Source organism: Chiloscyllium plagiosum, chromosome 4 (genome assembly GCF_004010195.1).
Source record: "Chiloscyllium plagiosum isolate BGI_BamShark_2017 chromosome 4, ASM401019v2, whole genome shotgun sequence".
Lineage (NCBI taxonomy): Eukaryota > Metazoa > Chordata > Chondrichthyes > Orectolobiformes > Hemiscylliidae > Chiloscyllium > Chiloscyllium plagiosum.
In genome coordinates, this window is record NC_057713.1 from 93006254 (window position 1) to 93027005 (window position 20752).

The 20752-nt window shown below is 40.2% G+C and overlaps 1 protein-coding gene across 1 annotated transcript in view; it reads right to left on the reverse strand.

Moving 5' to 3' along the window:
• atp9b (ATPase phospholipid transporting 9B) overlaps window positions 1-20752 on the reverse strand; it is a 346071-nt gene that overhangs the window by 257881 nt on the left and 67438 nt on the right. Inside the window, exons 3-5 of the mRNA XM_043688616.1 lie at window positions 11210-11360; window positions 9364-9477; window positions 1101-1209 (exon numbers count right to left, since the gene is read on the reverse strand). Coding sequence (XP_043544551.1) covers window positions 1101-1209; window positions 9364-9477; window positions 11210-11360 — 374 coding nt within the window. The remainder of the gene's footprint in view (window positions 1-1100; window positions 1210-9363; window positions 9478-11209; window positions 11361-20752) is intronic.

The window sequence follows — 20752 nt, forward strand, 5'->3', positions numbered from 1 at the left end:
TGCAAAGTCACACATAGCACTGTTAGAAAGTGAGTTCCACAATTTTCACCGTGACATCAAAGAAACAGCAACATATTTCCAAGTTAGGATGAGGAGTGACTTGGAGAGGAATTTGCAGGTGGTAATGTTTCCATGTATCTGCTACCCTTGTTCTTCGAGATGATATGGGTCAAGGGTTTGCAAGCTGCTGTCTAAGGAACCTTCGTGAATTTCTGTTGGGCATTTGTCATTAGTACATAATTATTACTGTGCACAAATGGTGGAGCAAGTGAATATTTGTACTGGTTGAGGAAAAAGGGAAGTCATGTTGGAAGCTGCCTACTGGAAGGTGCCATCATCACAGTAGAGAAACAGAGAACTATGCGAGTTAATAGGCTATTCATGGATATTGAAGTTTTGCCTGTCCTCAGAAATCGCAACAATGGAGTCAAGGAAGGAAAGGGAAGAGTCACAGATGAACCAGGTGAAGGGGACAGAAGTTTGTAATTTGAACGGAGCGCAGATGACAAATGCCTATATGTAACAAGATATGAGCACCAAGTTACAGGGGGATAAAGCCTTTTACAGCCTCCTGCAGTTAGCGAACATTCTTTGTTCCCCAAGCTGAGAGATGTGCTATTACTTTAGAATGATAACAAATTGACTAATTACATAAATAAGGCATATCTGGGAAAGTGAAGTTCCTTGATTGCAACACGCAGGATTCTGTCAACATATGGAAGATCTGGACAATCTTGTGGCTCACTCAATTGCTGAGCGAGAGTTTGAGTTTCAGACATTGAGCAGTATCAAGAAGGATGACACTTAGTTGAAGACGACAGTTAACCACAAAATTTTATGTCTCATTTTAATAACTGCTCAATAGCTTGAAATTTGAGAACTATTTGCCTCAATAACTGTTACTCAGTCCTTGCACAAGATTAAGCACAATTAATTTCATGAAGAAAGGAACCATTTTTAAAGTTCACACATTAAAAATATAAGTGACCAACACTTAGAACCTGGAGTCATTGGCAACTATTTTCCAAAACTGGAACTACCACTGACAAAACCCATCAACTGAATACGACTGTTGAAATGCTGAGCAAGCTATTTCTAACCTCGTATGGTCAGCTTGCTATATAGCTGTGAATTCATCTCCTCATCTCGCTGATAGCGACGGAGCTCATCTAATGCTTCCCGAATTATTGTCACCGCCATAACAAAACCCTGGAAAACAGAAATACAATAATGAGTGAAATAAATCAAGTTATTAATATCTTGAATTATACCAGGAACAGGCTTTAAACAGACTATTTTTTGATGTTGCTAGACACAAAATCTTTTTTACTCATTTAGGGATTTGTACTTCGCTGGCTGATCCAGCATTTATTGTCCTCTAATTTCACCTGAGAAGGTGCTGGTCAGTTATCTTCATGGACTCCTGTGGTACATTTGGTGCAAAGTCACACATAGCACTGTTAGAAAGTGAGTTCCACAATTTTCACCGTGACATCAAAGAAACATGGTGTCAATCAAGCAGGCTGCTTTGTGATATAGCATTGTAGAGCCATATAGTGCAGAAGCCCTTCAGCCCATAGAGTCTGCACCTCTCTATCTCCATTAATCCCACATTCCAGCATTTGGTGCATAGCCTTTCAAATGCTCATCCATGCACTTTTTAAAGGTTGTGAGGTGTCTTGTTTTTTCTTCCCTCCAAGACAGTGCAATCCAGATTCCCACCACCCTCTGGGTAAAAGTTTTATTTTCTTCAAATCGCCTCCTAACCTTATGCCCTTCAACTTAAAGTTATGCTCCCTCATTTTGACTCTTCAACTAACAGGAAGAACTACATCCTTTCCACTCTATCCAGGCCCCTCACAACCTTATATAGCTCAAACAGGTTTCCCCGCTCTGAAGTAAATTGACCCAAGCTATCCAACCTTCTTCATACCCAAAATGCTCCAACCCAGGCAACATCCTGGTGTATTGCCTCTGCATCCCCTCCAGTGCAATCACATCCTTCTGATTCTGAGAGAAACTTATTTGCCAGTTATGACCTAACCAAAGTTTTGTACAGCTCCAGCATAATCTCTCAGCTCTTATATTGCCACAACTTATAAAGATGAGCCATGAAGTCTACATCCTGGCAACAGACCTTTCGGTCCAACTAGGCTATGCCGACCATAATCCTAAACTAAACTAGTCCCACCTGTTGCACATGGCCCAAATCACTCCAGACATTTATTATTCATGTACTTATCTAAATGTCTTTTAAATGTTGTAACTGCACCCATTCCCACTTCCTCTGGCAGTTCATTCCACAGTAATCTTTCTCCTCTCACCTTAAAAATATGCCCCCTAGTCTTGAATGCCCCACCCTAGGGAAAAGACACCTGTCATGCACTTTATCTATATCCCTCATTATTTAAAGCCTCTATAAAGTCACCTCTTAACCTCCTATGCTCCAGTGAAAAAGGTTCCAGCCTATTCAGCCTCTTTGTAACTCAAACCCTCTATTCCCAGCAACATCCTGGTAAATCTAAATTTAATGACCTTCTACTCAGCATTATAGAATGATCATGTGGTGAAATGTTGGAAAGATCATCATAGTCTATCAAGCAAATAATGCATCATGAAAAATAATTGGCCCTTTAATAAAAGGTTGATATAAGAACATCTGTAATCTGTAAGTACATACAGAAATTATGATTTTCAAGTTACAAAATGTTTTTACATTAGTTTACATTCCTCTTGCCCATCATCCATTACTACAGGCACAAGATTGTGTAATGTTGAAAGATTAAATGGGAATTTCTCTCTGGACATCAATGAAATAGTAAAGAGTTAAACTGCACTGTCTTTGCGTGGGGACGACATTCATGCAGTAATGCGAACTCCCCACTCCATTTAGACAGTCATTTTCTACTATTCTCCTGCTATTATCAGATTAAACTATAATTCAATCTCTTCCATTCAGAAATGCTTTCCAGCCATCCCCTGAAGCTAGGTATGTCACACTTACATTGTCTTGGGGAATCACTGAGTCAGGAAATCGTCTGCATAACAATTCCCCAGGATTAGGGCATTAGCATTATCTCAGAGGATGATCTCATCCTACCATTGTATCTGGGGATTCAGGTGACTATGAGGGAGTGACCAGAGCATCTGTAAGCATTACCAACTGTCCTAAAGGGGATGTATTTTCTTTGTTCAGTGTCTCACTTTGACTCAAATTCACATGTCTGCAAAGAAGTGTCAAAGGGGTCACCAAGCTTGTACAAGCTTTAATAAATTTTAACTGTTTTCAGAAGTTGGTGGGCACAAATTGCATCTCGTGTGAGAAATCTCGGAAAAAGAACTGAACAGTTGTGCCAACAAACTGGTATCAGCAGTTGAGCAAAACTGCTTTAACATGCTTGTTGGAGGTATAGTTGTGGCACAGTTGGGTTTTCCCTCTCAGGAAGTTTTCCTGTTGACATTAATTTCCTCTTAAATTAACTCAGATAGGAAGTGCAAGCACAGAATTTTCAGTTGTAAGTGTATACTCCATTACGAATGCTACCACACCGTTGGGGAACCTTTCACATTTTTCACATATCCACAAGAAAACTTATTACCAAGACTAAAATGCTTAACAAAGGAACCCAAAGACATGGAATGTTGAATACGGATGGAAAATGGTAGTTTGTTTCAATATGACAATGGTAATGTTTCAAGGTTCACTACCAATTCCTGGGATTGATGACTGCATGAAGAAAGACTGGATCAACTGGGACTGTGTCCACTGGAACTTAGAAGAACGAGAAGCATTTTATTAAGACAAAGTTCTGACAGTGCTGTTCAGAACTGATAGCAGTGATGTGTGTGTTTTAGACTGAGATGAGGAAACACTGTCACTCAGAAGGTGGTGACCCTGTGGAATTCTTTACAATGGAAGGCTGTGGAGGCCAAGTCATTGAATGTACTTAAGAAAAAAAAATACACAGATTTCTATTGGCTAATGGTGTCAAGAATATGGGGAAGAGAACAGAAACATGGTGTTGAGATTCAGGATCAACAATGATCATATTGAATGGAGGAATGGGCTCAATGGTCTGATGCCTGCTACTGTTTTCTATGTAATACTTGCATTATAGCTCTTGTCCTGTCTGCCTTAAGTACCATTTTAGATGTAGACAAGCAAGAAGCTGGAAGAACACAGCAAGCCAGGCAGCATCAGGAGGTGGAGATGTCAATGTTTCGACACCCAAAACATTGACTTCTCCACTTCCTTATGCTGTCTGGTTTGCTGTGTTCTTCTAGCCTATTGCCTGTCTGCCTTGGATTCCAACATCTGCAGTTTGTAAGTACCATATTAAGCTCTCCTGCCACTTTCAATGATCTGTGGACAAGCACACTAAGATTCCTCTGTTCCTATTTCCTATTAGCCTGCCATGCACTGAATACTTCCTTGTCTTGTTACTTCTTGCTCATACTTCATACATCTCAGTGTTAAATTCCATCTGCCACTGATTTGACTGTCTGACCAACCTGTCTGTATTTTCCAGTAACCGAAGACAATCTTCCTCACTATTAACTACCCTGCCAGTCTTCATGTCATCCAAAACCTGGGGCGGGGAATGTTTGGAGCCTTCCCCTCGAGTGAGTTGTTTAATTGTCCACTATGATTAATAATGGGATGTGGCAGGATTGAAGAGCTTGGATCTGATCCATTGATATGGAATAATCAATCACTTGCAGCTTATATGATTTGGAATGCAAGTATCCCTGTGCAGTAGCTTCAGCAGGTTGACATCTCATTTTTATGTGTACTGTGCTAATAATGGTGTTTCCTTCTAACTCTTCACTGAACAATACCATTACTGTCAAGCCAGGGAAGGTAGAGTGGGAATATATCAAGGCACGAGTTTGTTTCATGAATGCTAATTTTGAGTAGGTCTGTTCAAAATTTAATCGGGGAATGTTAGGACTGCAGATGCTGGAGATTAGAACCGACAGTGTGGTGCTCAAAAAGCACAGGTCAGGCAGCATCCGAGAAGACAGCACTTGCCCGAAACGTTGACTCTCCTGCTTCTCAGATGCTGCCTGACCTGCTGTGCTTTTCTAGTACCACGTTTGGTTCTGTTCAAAATTTATCCCATGTTACATCGTAATAGCGTCACACAACCCAATGGAGGGCATTTTCAATGTAAAGATGGAACTTTGCCTGTATAAGGACTGTATGATATCACTTCTACCAATACAGTTATGCACAGAAGCATTTACAGCAGGCAGACTGGTGAGGATTAGGTGAAGTACTTTGGTGCTTCCTTCACCACCTGCCATAGACCCAGTCAAGCAGTGACATCTGGATGGAAGACAGACAGGATGGGGGGGGGGGGAAACAGAACACAAACCGGGAGTGCATGTGGCAGGGCATAGAGCAAGAAAACAACTGGGAAAAAAAAGTTAAACAATTAAATAAAGTACAGAAAATTCACCAGTTTACCAGATTTCCCAAACCAAGTCTTTATATCTTTCCCCTCTCACCCTAAACCTATGCCCTCTAGTTCTGGACTCCCCGACCCCAGGGAAAAGACTTTGCCTATTTACCCTATCCATGCCCCTCATAATTTTGTAAACCTCTATAAGGTCACCCCTCAGACTCCAAAACTCCAGGGAAAACAGCCCCAGCCTCCCTATAGGTCAAATCCTCCAACCTTGGCAACATCCTTGTAAATCTTTTCTGAACCCTTTCAAGTTTCACAACATCTTTCCAATAGGAAGGAGACCACAATTGCACGCAATATTCTAACAGTGGGCTAACCAATGTCCTGTACAGCTGCAACATGACCTCCCAACTCCTCTACTCAACACTCTGACCAATAAGAGAAAGCATACCAAACACCTTCTTCACTATCCTACCTATGTGCAATTCTACTTTCAAAGAGCCACGAACCTGCACTCCAAGGTCTCTTTGTTCAGCAACACTCCCTAGGACCTTAAGTGTACAAGTCCTGCTAAGATTTGCTTTCTCAAAATGCAGCACCTCGCATTTATCTGAATTAAACTCCATCTGCCACTTCTCAGCCCATTGGCCCATCTGGTCCAGATCCTTGATGGAAAGCACAGACCAGTGTTTGTATGTAGTGAAGATTGCTAATCAATCCATGTAATTACGCTATAGCTTCAGGTAAACAGTTACAAATCGAGACAAAATTCCGACTTAAAACTCTCACTGCCTTAAAAACTGCTCACCCCTACACATGCAGAGACAGGTCAAGTTCTGGGCAGGGCAAACTAGGAGGGCAGTTCAGTGGTTTCTATTCACAAGTTACTGAGATAATCTTATCATTCTTATGCTGGTTAGAACATTGCATTTCAGTTTTCTTGTTTAGCAAGAGACACAGGGGGGCTGGTTCAGTTTTAAAAGGTTTCTGACTTATCAGTTTAAAGTAGTTCACAGATTACTACAACTGAAGGAAAGCTTCCTTTAGGTTTAAAGTAGGTGGACTACAGAGAATAAAGGCAGCTCCTGAGCTGGAGGAGGTCAAATCACTTCTCTCTATATCTTGTCCCAGCTCCAAGCTGTTCAGTTACCAGAGACTGAATCACACTGTTGTTGGCAGGCAAAAAGCTATTATTGTTCATAACTGATGACTGGTCCACAACTAACTTCTTGTTGCCACCCAGCTGCATGTGTATATAACCCTCCTGTTCTAGAACCCAAATTTCAAGTACTACTTGCTCAACAGCTATTTACACAATGCTTGCCATGTGTAAGGTCACTTACCTTTCAAAACATATAGCTTTCCTTTAAGACCAGTGTTTTAGAACAGTTTATTTCAGCCTATAATTTTAAAAACCAAGTATAAAACAACATGGTCCTGACAATGAACAGAAAGCTCTCATTGCATTTACTTGTGAAGGCATGTTTGAAAAGAAAAAGCTCAAAACTGAAGTGTGAAAAACATTTTTTTTATTTTTTTTTAAAATTCTTCTATGCTACTTTAAATGTATTACATTAGTATCAAAGCGTTTCCACAATGGTAGGATCTTTTTAAAATTCTTTCAAATGACTGGAGTGTCATTGGCAAGGCTTGCATCTGTCCTAACTGTCCCTAAGGTTGTGTTACTCCACTTTTTTGAACCTCCATAGTCAATGTGGTTCAAGTTCACCCACTTGAGCTATTAGGAAGGGAGGTCCAAGTTCCATCCCAGCACAGACAGCGAGTATTGGTTTTTTCAAAAATTTATTCACAGAACATGACACCACTGACTGGACCAGCATTTAATTCCCATTAGTAAATGCTCGAGAAGGTGGTGATGAGCTACCTTCTTGAACTGCTGCAGTCCACATGTATCGGTACATCCACGGAGCTGTTAGGAAAAAGAGTTCCAGAACTTGATTCAATAATAGTTCCAAGTCAGAATGGTGCATGACTTGGAGGGGAAATTGCAGATTTTATTCACAAAAATTGATTATTCTGTGTGGTAAAAGTTGTGGACTTGCAAAGTTCTGTGACTGAAGCCCTGGTGAGGTTTTACCTGGTGAGTTGTTGCAATTTTGTAGATGGCACACACTGTTGCCATTGTGCACTGGTGGTAGAGACAGTGAATGTTAAAGGAATATCAAGTACCAATCAACTATTTTGTCCTAGGTGATATCAAGTTTCCTGAGTATTTTCAGAGCTGCACTCACCCAAGCAAGTGGAGAAGACTCCATCCCAGTACCCTCTTAATGTGTGCCTTTTAGACTGTGGACTAGCTTCAAGGAGCCAGGAGTTGTTTCACTCCCAACAGAATTTCCAGCTTTTTTTAGTAGCAGTATTTAAATGATGGCCCAGATCAGTTTCTGGTCAAGGTTAATCACCTCAGGATATTGATAGTGGGGGAGTCGGCAGTGGTAATGCCATGGAATGACAAGGGCATAGGTTAAGTTCTGTCTTGTTGCGAATGCTCACAACCTGACTTGTGGTGTGAATGTTACATTCCATTTATCAGACCAAGTTTTATCATCCAAGGAATTGCAAATGGTGCTGAACAACACTGATAATTGTGTAAGCTTGTAATTAAATGATGGAGAGAAGCTCATTAATGAAGCAACTGAAGATGGCAGCGTATAGGAAACTACCCTGTGGAGCACCACAGACATGGCCTATGGCCAATTGACTGACTCACAACCAATTTCCTTTCTTTTATATATGACTAACCAGCAGAAAGCTCCCCCACCCCAATTTCCACTGGCTCCAGTTTTGCAAGGGACCCTTGAGTTCAATCAAATGCTGCACTGACGTCAAACACAGTCACTCTCACCTGTGCAGTCTTGTTCTGGATGACTTGCTGGTGATGGACAATTAAACACTAGAAGTGGTAAGGTTAACTTACAACTGATGTTAGGTCCAGTTCTCTCAGCCAGTGGCTGAATACACCTAAATTTCTAGATTCCTACATCTTCTCTCCAACCAACTTTATAAAATGAAATTCTAAAAGTAATTCAATATAAGCTAGAACTTTATGAAAAGAATGGCCAAACAAATATATTTAACATTATTTGACAAGTGAACATAAAAGCTATTTGCAAAGTTTCATTTTTAAAAAAAACATGTTAAGCATCCCAATTGTACAATGTTTGAATTCCAGTATTACTTAGAAACATAGGTAGATGTGATGTTATTGAATACATCCTAGTTCAGGGGAATTGACATCAGCCTGAACCTGTGAGATCTGATCTAAATTTGACCTTCAGTGCAAATGACATTTGCTTTCACTGATCTTCTGTACCATAACAAGTTTATTTTACCAAAGAATGTCTGATAATGACTTGTAGAAACATTTGACCATTTGTAGAACTTATTTCATATCTCATGCAAACTTGCACATATTCTTTTCTTCAGCAGATACCCCAATTAAAACAGTCTTTATATTTTAAAGCATATTTCCAGAAATAACTAAAGAAAGTTATTGCCATTTACTTTAGCAAAATCCTTTTCAACTTTTGATTCTGGGTACTTCTCAAACGGTTTAAAAATGATCCAAAACTCTTTATATAAAAGCACCAAATAGCTTTGTTAGTTGAAAAATAAAATTTATTGTATTGTGTTACCTTTATAGGCCCAAGGCAGCCATTGGGAATTGACCATGATCACAGCTCCCAATCCAACAGGCTACAACCCTAATCACATTTGCAATTGACTGACCACTCAAAGTGCAAAAAGCTTGCAGTTAGTGGCAGAGTTAATATAGATGAAGGCAGGAGGAAACACTAGTGCAACAAACTTAACAGTCATGAATCAGTATTTGATAACTAATTTTAATTCTTCTCAAGTGACTAAACTTTCAGAAATGCTTGACAATTACAGTTCTTCATGCACAAAGTTAAACACATGAGAAAATACTTACCAGGGGAGCCCAGTATGTGTACAGATAGCCTATCTTCAATGATGGTACAAACTGCGAGCATGATACCACCAGGAAATAAAGATTCAAGAAAAACTTGAATTGCTGATATAATACCTGAAAAATGATACTATAATCAGACTGGTAATTTCAGTCCATAATTGTTTTTAAAAACAGAATATACTTCAGTGCATGCAGTATCATAGATTCATAAATGAAGTGTTTAAAAGATCACAAGGAGAATAAGACAGAACGGGAAAATAAAACACTGCATTCGCTGAAAAACTAAAACAATACACAGAATGCGGGAAACAATCAGATCAATGTACATCTTGGGGACAGTGTTGGGAGAAGAGAAAGGGGGAGTTAGTGGGGCAGAACTTGATGTTATTCTGCACCTTTGAGCTGAAAAAAACGTTTTTGCACTGCAACATGTTGAAAGCATAGGATGGGCAATAAAGTACCTAGGAGTTTCAAATGACAGAGGGGACGCAGATATTTAGCAGCAATTTGGCTCTGAAAGAAATGACATTCCATGTTTTAAATTGGTCAAGATCTGTGTCACAAAGGTGGATTAGCACTGCATTAAAAATTTTCTCATAATTGAAAATGTACTCTTAACAATCAGTGTTAACTTTCTGCAATGACCTTAATGGGGGGGGGGGGGAACAAGTGTGAATCCTACAAGTTCTGAAATATAGAGTCAAGAATATGGTGTTGGAAAAGATCAGGTAGCATCCGAGGAGCAGGAAAATCGACATTTCGGGCATAATCCCTTCATAAGAAATGAGGTTTGAGGGCAAGGGGTGCTGAGAGATAACTGGGACGTGGGGTGGGGCTGGTGGAGAGGTAGCTGGGAATGTGATAGGTAGATGGAGGTTGGAGGGCAGGGGGCTGAAGTAGGGTAGAGCAGATAGGTGGGAAGAAAGATGGACAGGTCAAGAGGGTGGTACTGAGTTGGAGGCTTGGGACTGGGATAAGGTGGGGGGAGGAAATCCACATCGATCCCGTGTGGTTGCACGGTCCCAAGACGGAAGACGAGGCAGTCTTCCTCCAGGTGTCGGGTGGCAAGGGGTGCTGAGTTGGAGGCTTGGGACTGGGATAAGGTGGATGAGTGTTTGTATTTATTTGGCTATACACCGACAGAGGTGACAGTCACGTTTAATCCCAGCCATCCTTCACCATGTCAAATAAGTCAAAGTTCGTAGTTATGGCATTTATGGTTAACTGTGATCCCGAGGTTATCCTTTCCAATGTCATTACTGAAGTGTTACAGTAAAATCATTCATTCTAAAAACATGGAAAAGTGTTTACTCAAAATGATTTACAACCCAGGAGACTTTTTGATTACTGTCAGCATAAGAGCATCTAGCTACTCACATGCATCCAGTTTTTCCTGTTGCCCTACAATTTCTTTTTTTCTTCAGACAGTTGTCCAATTCTCTTTTTGAAGCCATAATTGTGCAGCCATTAAAGGTAATGCATTCCATATCTTAAAACAGAGACTAACTTTTATGGAAAGTACTCTCAGGAGCACATAGCCATTTTCTATGACACAGAACATAATTTCCAAAGGACCCCATCTGTACTGCAAGAGAAGGATGAAAGTTGAAACGGTGAAAAAAAATTTGGAAACAGTGGCATTTCACCACCATATTTGTAGATAACACAGTGCAGGGAACATTGTGATTGTCACCCTGATGGGAAGAATCAGCTTTTATGTTTTCATTGTTTTTGAAACAGACACTGGAAAGAACTGATTAGAGGGAAAGCACTACACCCACTGTATAACCTCTATGTATTTTGATACAAAGATTGTTTCAAGACATGCAAACTCGCAGTTACCTACCCCAGGGACAAATGTAAAAATATTGTATTTCTGGTTCTTGATTGCATTTCTTGGATGTTTTTCCTCACACTTCTCTGGATGTCCCAGCCAAACTGTGCGGGCTTTAAGCTGTTTCTTTCGCCTACAGATGTTAGCAAGCCAGTCGCAGCAACTGAAAGATACAAAAATGTCTAAATATTCAACTATTCCTTGTGATCAGAAATAATTTCCAAAATCAAACACACTTCATTCATACACTAAGATATAGACAAACTAAATGGAATTAGCTTAACTGTAACTATCAAAATGCCTAACTATATATAAAGTATACAAAAAAAACACTTAATTAACTGTTCCAACATAGTAAAATCCCATAAACACACCCTTGGCAAAGGCAAATTTAGTAAAACAGATTGTCTCATGTGCAATTCTAGTAACAAAGAGAGAAGCCCAGCTTTTAGCTGAGAGCGCGCACGCGACAGAGAGAACGAGAGAGCAAAGTTTTCACATCCAGCTTCCAGAGCTCAGCAACTGCTGAAAGCTAAAATGAAAAATCTGTGGGAGCCAGGCTGCTTCTATTGTTCCAACTTTATTTTAAAAAAACGCACGGCCTGACAAACTGTTTACTCTCGGCTTTGGAGCAGACTGCTACAGTTTCATCTCAATGTTTCTTCATAAAAAGAGGACAGAATACATCTCTTAAAGACATTTCCTCCCTTAAAAAAAACAAATCAATAAACAAAGATGGCTTCATTTTTTAAAAAAACCTTTCACCTTAACGATTAATACACTAAAATACATATACTTTCCATTGACTGTAAGCATGCAAACATTCACTACAGCAGACCATTTCAATCTGTATTTTTCTCAGCACTGAGCGTCCTCATCTTTATTCAAAGTCTCTCCATCTAAACGTTCTGGAATTTTTATGCTTACATTTTTCCATAAACTTTAAGAACTTTAAGGAATTATGATCAGTTTAGGAGTTACATAGAGTTGTCTCGCACATTACTGGCAATATAAAATAATAAAAAAACTTTTCAATTGTAGAATATTGCTATCGATTATTCAATATTTTGAAAAAAATTGACAATAGGTCTTTCTATCTTCTTGTTGTCTTTTTGAAAGAGTACAGCACCAAAACCTACATCCATAGCCACCTTGAATAGCTTTGCATAATTAGGTGTGACTCACACTGGGACAGGGGTTACCATTTTCAGGCTGTCAACTGCCAGCTGACATTCCTCCATCCACTGAAATTTTCAGCACCAGTTCAACAGTAGACCAAACACACTGCTAAAATTCGATACGAACTTCCAATAAAAACTACAGTCATAGAGTCATTGAAATGTACAGCACAGAAACAGGCCCTTTAGTCCAACTCATCAATGCCAACTAGATATCCCAACTTAATCTAGTCCCACTTGCCAACACCCAGCCCAAATCCCACCAAACCCTTCCTATTCATACACCCATCCAAATGCCTCTTAAGTGTTGCAATTGTACCAGCCTCCACCACTTCCTCTAGCAGCTTATTCCATACACGTACCACTCTGGAAAAAGTTGCCCCTTAGGTCCCTTTTATATCTTTTCTCTCTCACCCTAAACCTATGCCCTCTAGTTCTGGACTCCCCCACCTCAGGGAAACAACCTTGTCTATTTATCCTATCCATGCCCCTCATGATTTTATAAACCTCTATGAGGTCACCCCTCAACCTCCAATGCTCCAGGGAAAACAGCCTCAGCCTTTCAACTGCTCCCTATCGCTCAAATCCTCCAATCCTAGCAACATCCTTGTAAATCTTTTCTGAACCCATTTAAGTTTCACAACATCCCTCCAATAGGAAGGAGACCAGAATTGTACGCAATATTCCAAAAGTGGTCTAACCAGTCCCAACAATCATAGTACTTCCCTCTTCATCAATGTTATGGATAATCTTTGTTTTCATATCCCACAGGACCATTGCAAACTCACTATTAGATTTATCATCAAGACCATCTCTCAAAGTCTATCAGACAGTTCTGATAGGTGCTACAAATGTTCCTTCCATGTGTGACTAAAAATCACCACATCATCGATATACACCAATTAACTGGGTAATCATGAAATTACTTCATTGATTTGTCTTTGAAAATGTGGCTGGTGCATTTATCGTATCAAATGTCATGACTTTAAACTGGCAGTCTATTCTGGGTGTTACGAAAGCCAAAATTTCCTTCACTCTTTCCAATAAAAGTCTCTGCAAATATCCTCTGAAGTTCCTTGTCTCAGCTTCTCAATATAGTCTTCCAAATGTGGAATAGGATAGGAATCAGATTTTGTAACTGCACTGACTTTGTGATAGTCGACACAATCACTGGGGACCATCTCGTTTTGGCACCATTCCTATGGGTGAGCTTCATTCACTCCAACGCACTTCGATTATATTGAATGCATACTTTAAAGTAATCTCTTACTGAACCTGTGCCAACCTTAGAGGGTTAAATCTACAGGGAGGTTAGTTCTTTGGAACACCATTTCCTATATCTACATCATATGCAATTAGATTAGTAGTTCCCAGCTTAGTGTGGTGTGGGAAAATCACAGCAGGTCAGACAGCATCCGAGGAGCAGGAAAATCGATGTTTCGGGCAAAAGTCCTGACCTGCTGTGCTTTTCCAGCACCAGTTTAATCTAGACTCAGATTTCCAGCATCTGCAGTCCTCACTTTTGCCTAGTTCCCAGCTTGTACCCCCATATTATAATAACTCTTTCAGGTCATTTAAATCTTCCTCAGGAAGGTAACTCAATTCATTTGCAATTCAGAAGCATCTGAATTCTTTTAACTGGTAACACAGTCTGCTTTTGCTTTCCTTCCCTATCAAAATACCTTCTGAGCATATTCACATGACACACCCAGTGAGATTGCTTTCTTAGCAAGTTTTGAGAAGATTTGTAGCTCAGGTTGAGGCTCTGGATGCACGTTTGCTCACTGAGCTGGAAGGTTCATTTCCAGACGCTTCATCACTCAACTAGGCAACATCTTCAGTGGGCCTCCAGGCAAAGCACTGCTGATGATTCTGCTTTCTATTTATATGCTTGGATTTCTTTAGGTTGGTGACGTGATTTCCTGTGATGTCATTGCCTGTTCTTTTTCTCAGGGGGTGGTAGATGGGTCTAAATTGATGTGTTTGCTGATAGAGTTACACTTGGAATGCCATGCTTCTAGGAATTCTCGTGCATGTCTCTGTTTGGCTTGAACTAGGATGGATGTGTTGTCCCAGTCAAAGTTGTGCCCTTCCTTATCTGTATGTAAGGATAAATTGAGAGAGAAGGTCATGTCGTTTTGTGGCTAGTTAATGTTCATGTATCCTGGTGGCTAGTATTCTGCCTGTTCGTCCAATGTAGTGTTTGTTACAGTTCTTGCACGGTATTTTGTAAATGACATTGGTTTTGCTTGCTGTCTGTATCGGGTCTTTCAAGTTCATTAGTTGATGTGTATTGGTGGGCTACCATGATGCCAAGGGGCCTGAGTAGTCTGGCAGTCATTTCTGAGATGTATTTGAAGTAGGGGAGAGTGGCTAGGGTTTCTGGATGTATTTTGCTTGCTTGTTTGGGTTTGTTGCTGAGTAATCAGCAGACTGTTTTCATTGGGTACCATTCTTTTTGAATAAATGGTATAGGTGATTTTCCTCAAATGATTGCCAGACTACTCAGACCCCTTCGCATCATGGTAGCCCAAAAAACCCACCAACACACTAAAACATCAGCTAATGAACTTGAAGACCCTATACAGACAACAAGCAAAACCAAATGTCATTTACAACCCTCTAAGGTTGGCACAGGTTCAGTAAGAGATTACTTTAAAGTATGCATTCAATATAATCGAAGTGCATTGGAGTGAATGAAGCTCACCCATAGGAATGGTGCAAGGACTGTAACAAACACTACATTGGACAAACAGGCAGAAAACCAGCCACCAGGATACATGAACATCAACTAGCCACAAAACGGCATGACCCTCTCTCACTAATATCCTTATGAGGAAGGACACCACTTTGGCTGGGACAACACATCCATCCTAGGACAAGCAGACAGAGACACGCACGAGAATTCCTAGAAGCATGGCATTCCAACTGGAACTCTATCAACAAACACAGAGTTCGACCCTATCTACCACCCCCTGAGAAAGAGAACAGGAAATGATATCACCAACGTAAAGAAACCCAAACATATAAATAGAAAGCAGGAGTAATCAGCAGAGCTTTGCCTGGAGGCCCACTGAAGAGGTTACCTAGTAGGGTGACAAAACATCTGGAAATGAACCTTCCAGCTCAGCAAGCAAACCTACGTCCAGATTGCTTTCTATCTGGCATTCCTCATATAATTCACCTCAATTTCCTTTTGATTTGATAAGGTGTGCTAAACCTTTCCTTTAAAAGGATCACCTACTAACATTTTGTCTCCATGAGCAAAATTTCAATTTTTTGATTTGCTTGCTTCCTATTTCATCACATACTGTGCTACTTTCAAATCTTGTCTAGCCAACACACCCACTCTATTCCATCCTTCCCTAAAATCTGACAGTCCAGATGTGGTCTCTGAACTCTTACACATTTCTCCTTAATTAATTTCAGTGGGCTCTGACCTCAATGCCCAAAAACTAATTCAAATTGCCTGCATTTTGTTGATTCATTAGCTGCAACCCTAAAAGAACAAATGGAATTCCTTCAGCCCAATCCTCTGGATTGTCTTCATTATAAGCCCAAAAACATGGTATTTAAAGTTGATGCAGCTGTTATAATGCTCCCCGTGATTTGAATGGTCTTATACCTAAAGATTTCCATTTCCTCCTTGGATAACTCATGCAATTATATTTTTGTGGCTAGTCTGTCTCTAGTAAAAAAAAATTGAGTAACTCTTCTATAATCCTTTTAGCCATGATATTGTATAATGGAATGACTTCTGGAAATCTAGTAGACACATCCATTATGGTCAACAAATACTGCTCCCACTTTTTGTTTTAGATTTGGGTCCTTGGCAGTCAATTAAGACTTTTGTAAAAGGCTCCTCCAATGCAGGAACAGATATTAAGGGTGATAGCTTTAATCACTGCTAATTACCTGACACATTCTTAATATGGCATGTCTGACAAAATTTAACCACATCTTCCTGTAGTCCAGGTCAATAAAAACGTCTTTTTGTATTTTGACAACCTCTTACTGGTAATTCAGGTTACCTGCAACACCTCCTTTCTATAACCGACTATAACAAACGTCTGTCTATTTCTCAGCCGCCTGAATATATGATGGTCACCACTTCCTCAGCAAGATGTCATTTTTAAGATAATAATATTCTGGTATTCACTCAGTCTTCTTTTGTGTATGTTTTCTGATACAACCTCTAGTTTTTCCTCTGTTGCAATTCAGCAAATTTCTCTAAACTAAAAATATCCACTTTGTACTACACCAGTTCTTGCCTTTCCTCAGCCATTTGAGAAAATATAGTTTCTGAAATTGAACTTATTTTTATTCTTTGATTTTTTTTCTCCTGTTTTCACCTTTGGCTTTGTGACCTTGTTATCAGAGTCAGAAAAAAAATCCCAGGAGATACTTCCTGTAACACTGTTGCCAGATTTTCCACTGGCTTTTCAACCATAATAGGCATCACTCCCACCTGTGATCCACCAAATAATTTCTGGAACAGAGAATTTATTTATTATTCCTACCACTTCACCATGTGGCCGACATTATTACAGTGAAAATACCTCGCCCTATAACTCAAAGCTTCCAATGTTCCTGTAAATAGTTTCTGAACCCTATCAGATTTAATATCCTTCTATAGAAGGACAACCAGAATTGTTCACAGTATTCTAAAAGTGGGCTCACCAATGTCATGTAAAGATGCAACATGTCCCAACACCTATACGCAATGTTCTGACCAATGAAGGCAAGTGTGCCAAACGCTTTCTTCACCACCCTGTGAGGAGAAAGTGAGGTCTGCAGATGCTGGAGATCAGAGCTGAAAATGTGTTGCTGGAAAAGCACAGCAGGTCAGTCAGCATCCAGAGAACAGGAGAATCGACGTTTCGGGCATAAGCCCGAAATTCCTGAAGAAGGGCTTATGCCCGAAACGTCGATTCTCCTGTTCCCTGGATGCTGCCTGACCTGCTGCGCTTTTCCAGCAACACATTTTCAGCTCACCACCCTGTGTACCTGTGACTTCACATTCAAGGAACTTTGCACCTGCACCTCTAGGTATTTAAGATGATCTGGCATATCCACACTCAACCATTACTATCAAGCCATGGGATCAACCCTTGTTCAATGCAAAGTGCAGGACAGCATGAAGCATATCTAAATATGAAGTATCAACCTGTTGAAGCTACTGAACAGGATGATGTGCATGCTAAACAGCATAAACAAGTGATAGACAGAGCTAAGCAATCCCACAACCAATGGATCAGATCTAAGTTCTACAGTCCTGCCATATCCAGTTTCGAATGTTGGTAGACAATTAAATAACTCACTGGATGAGACTCCAAAAATATCCCAATCCTCAAATGATGGAAGAGCGCAAAACATTAGTGCAAAAGATAAAACTGATGCATTCACAGCAATCTTCGGACATAAGTGCAGAGTGCATGATGCTTCAAGGCCTCCTCCTGTGGTCCTCAGCATCACAGATACCAGTCTTCAGCCAATTCTACTTACTCCATGTGATATCAAGAAACAGTGAGACACTGGATACTATAAAGACACTGGGCCCTGACAATATTCCAGCAATAATAATGAAGACTTGTGCTCCAGAATTTGCCACTCCCACAGTAAACCTGTTCCAGTACAGTTACAACACTGGCATCTATCCAAAATGTGGAACATTGGCACAAAAGGCAGGACAAATCCAAGCCAGCCAAATACCGCCCCATCAGTCTACTCTTGACCATAAGTGATGGAAGGTGTCATCACCAGTGCTACCAAACAGCACCTGCTCAGCAATAACCCACTAAATGATGCCCAGTTTGGGTTCCACCAGGGTCACTCATCTCCTGACCTCTTTACAGCCTTGGTTCAAACATGCATAAAAGTGCTGAATATCAGAGGTGACAGTTCTTGACATTAAGGCATCATTTGACAGCGTGTGGCATTGAGGAACCAGAGCAAAACTGGAATCAATGAGTATCAGAGAGCAAACTCTCCACTGGTTGGAGTCATACTTGGCACACAGAAGCATGATTGTAGTTGTTGGAGGTCAGTCATCTCTGCAGGAGTTCAGAATCAACCATCTTCAGCTACTTCAATGATCTGCCTCCCATCATAAGGTCAGAAATGGGGATGTTTGCCAATGACTGCAAAAGGTTCAGCACCATTTGTGATGACTCACACATGGATGCAATCCATATTCAAATGCAAGATCTGACAACATCCAGGCTTGGGCTGACAAGAAGCAGGCACAAATACCAGTTAATGACCATCTCCAATGGCATCTTAATCACCATCTCTAATCACCGGCCCTTGACTTTCAATGGTGTTATCACCACTGAAACACTATCCGCTTCCTGAGAGAGTTACCATCAACCAGCAACTCAATTGCACTCTCCACATAGAACGTGTCCAAAAGAGGTTAGAGGCTAGGAATACTATGGTGAGTAATACCTCCCAACTCTCCAAAGCCCGTCCATCATCTACAAGTTGGGAGTGTGATGGAACACTCCCCACTTGCCTGAATGGATGTAGCTCGAATAACACTTATGAAGCTTGAGACCATCCAAGACAAAGCAACCTACTTGACTGGTACCATAATCACAAGCATCCACTCCCTCCACCACTGATGATCATTAGCAGCAGCGTGTACTATTTACAAGATGCAGTGTAGAAATTCAACAAACATGCTTAGACAGTACCGCCCAAAGCCATGACCAGTTTTATCTTGAAGGACAAGGGGAGTAAATACTTGGGAACATCATTACCTTCAAGTTCCCTGGCAAACAACTCTCTATGCTAATTTAGAAATATATTGTTATTCCTTCACTATTGCTGGGTTAAAATAGAGTCATAGAGTTGTACAGCACGTAAACAGACCCTTTGGTCCAACGCATCTGTGCCATACATATATCCTAAGTTAACCTAGTCCCATCTGTCAGTATTTGGCCCACATCCCTAAAAACCCTTCCTATTCACATACCTATCCAGATGCTTTTAAATGTTGCATTTGTACCTGCCTCTAATCACTCTCTCTGGCAATTCATTCCATATGCGCACTACCTTCTGCATGAAAAAAGTGCCCCTTAAGGTCCCTTTTAAATCTTTCCCCTCTCACCTTAAACCTATGCCCTCTAGTTTTGGAATCCCCTACCCTGGGAAAAAGACTTTGTCTATTCACCCTATCAATACTCATGATTTTAAAAACGTCAAAGGTTACCTCTTAGCCTCTGACGTTCCAAAGAAAATAGCCCCAGCTTATTTCAGCCTCTCCCTGTAGTTCAAACCTTCTAACCCTGGCAATATCCTTGAAAGGATTCAGAAAAAAATTTCAAGTTTCACAACATCCTTACAATCACAGAGAGACCAGAATTTAATGCAATATTCCAAAAGTCCAGGAATTCCCTTCCTAAGGCATTGTACGGCAAGCTACAGCACATGGGCTGCAGCAGTTCGAATAGACAGCTCAGCACCACCATCTCAAGTGCAACTAGGGATATGCAGTTAATGATAGCCATCCAGTGACACCCATGCCCCATGAGCAAATAAAACAAAGAGCCAAAGCCTAGTCAGAATAAGGTTTTAAGCAAGATCTTACAAATCGCAGAGAGTGGGAGGCAGAGAGGGTTCCTGAGGTTAAAGCCTAGGCAGCAAAAAGCACAGGTACAAATTGTGGCACAATTAAAATTATGAAGCAGAAGCAAGAATAAAAAGTGCACATGTATTTTGGAGGGCTGCCAGACATTACAGAAAGAGCTGATCACAGCCATGAAGCCTTTAAGTTCCACAAAAAGGACATTTCCTGTTTATTCTTCCCTTTCTCCTGGTAAAATAACAACAAATGGGCTTTCAACTGCATTTATTTATCCACGTGATAAACTGAATATTACACGAAAAATACAGTATTATGAAACATGGTTTAGAATTAGTTACAACAGTTCAAGGAATATTTGATCATTTATTTTACATCACTGCTTATTAAATTCCACTTTCCTTACAAATGTATGTTTTGTATCCATTTTAATGCTTATTCCCAGCTATTAACTTTACATACCGAAGTTTTATCACACCTATATTTTGCTATCCTTGTCCGATCTTGCATATCAACCTGTCAATATTTCTAGAATCTATTAAATGGATGCACTGTAATCATAACCTCCATGACAAGTCACTACAGATGTCAACCGAATTAATAAAAATTGTTGGTCTGTAACTCTATCTTTCATAAACTAAAATAGTGCATTTTTTTCTAAATATTCAAATATCTTTAAAAAGACATTTCTTCGCTTTGGACTCTTGGGGAAGTCAGAAAATACTGAAATTGGACAGGAGGTTGGAGTTGAGGTCAAAGATCAATCGTTATCTTATTGAATAGCACAACAAG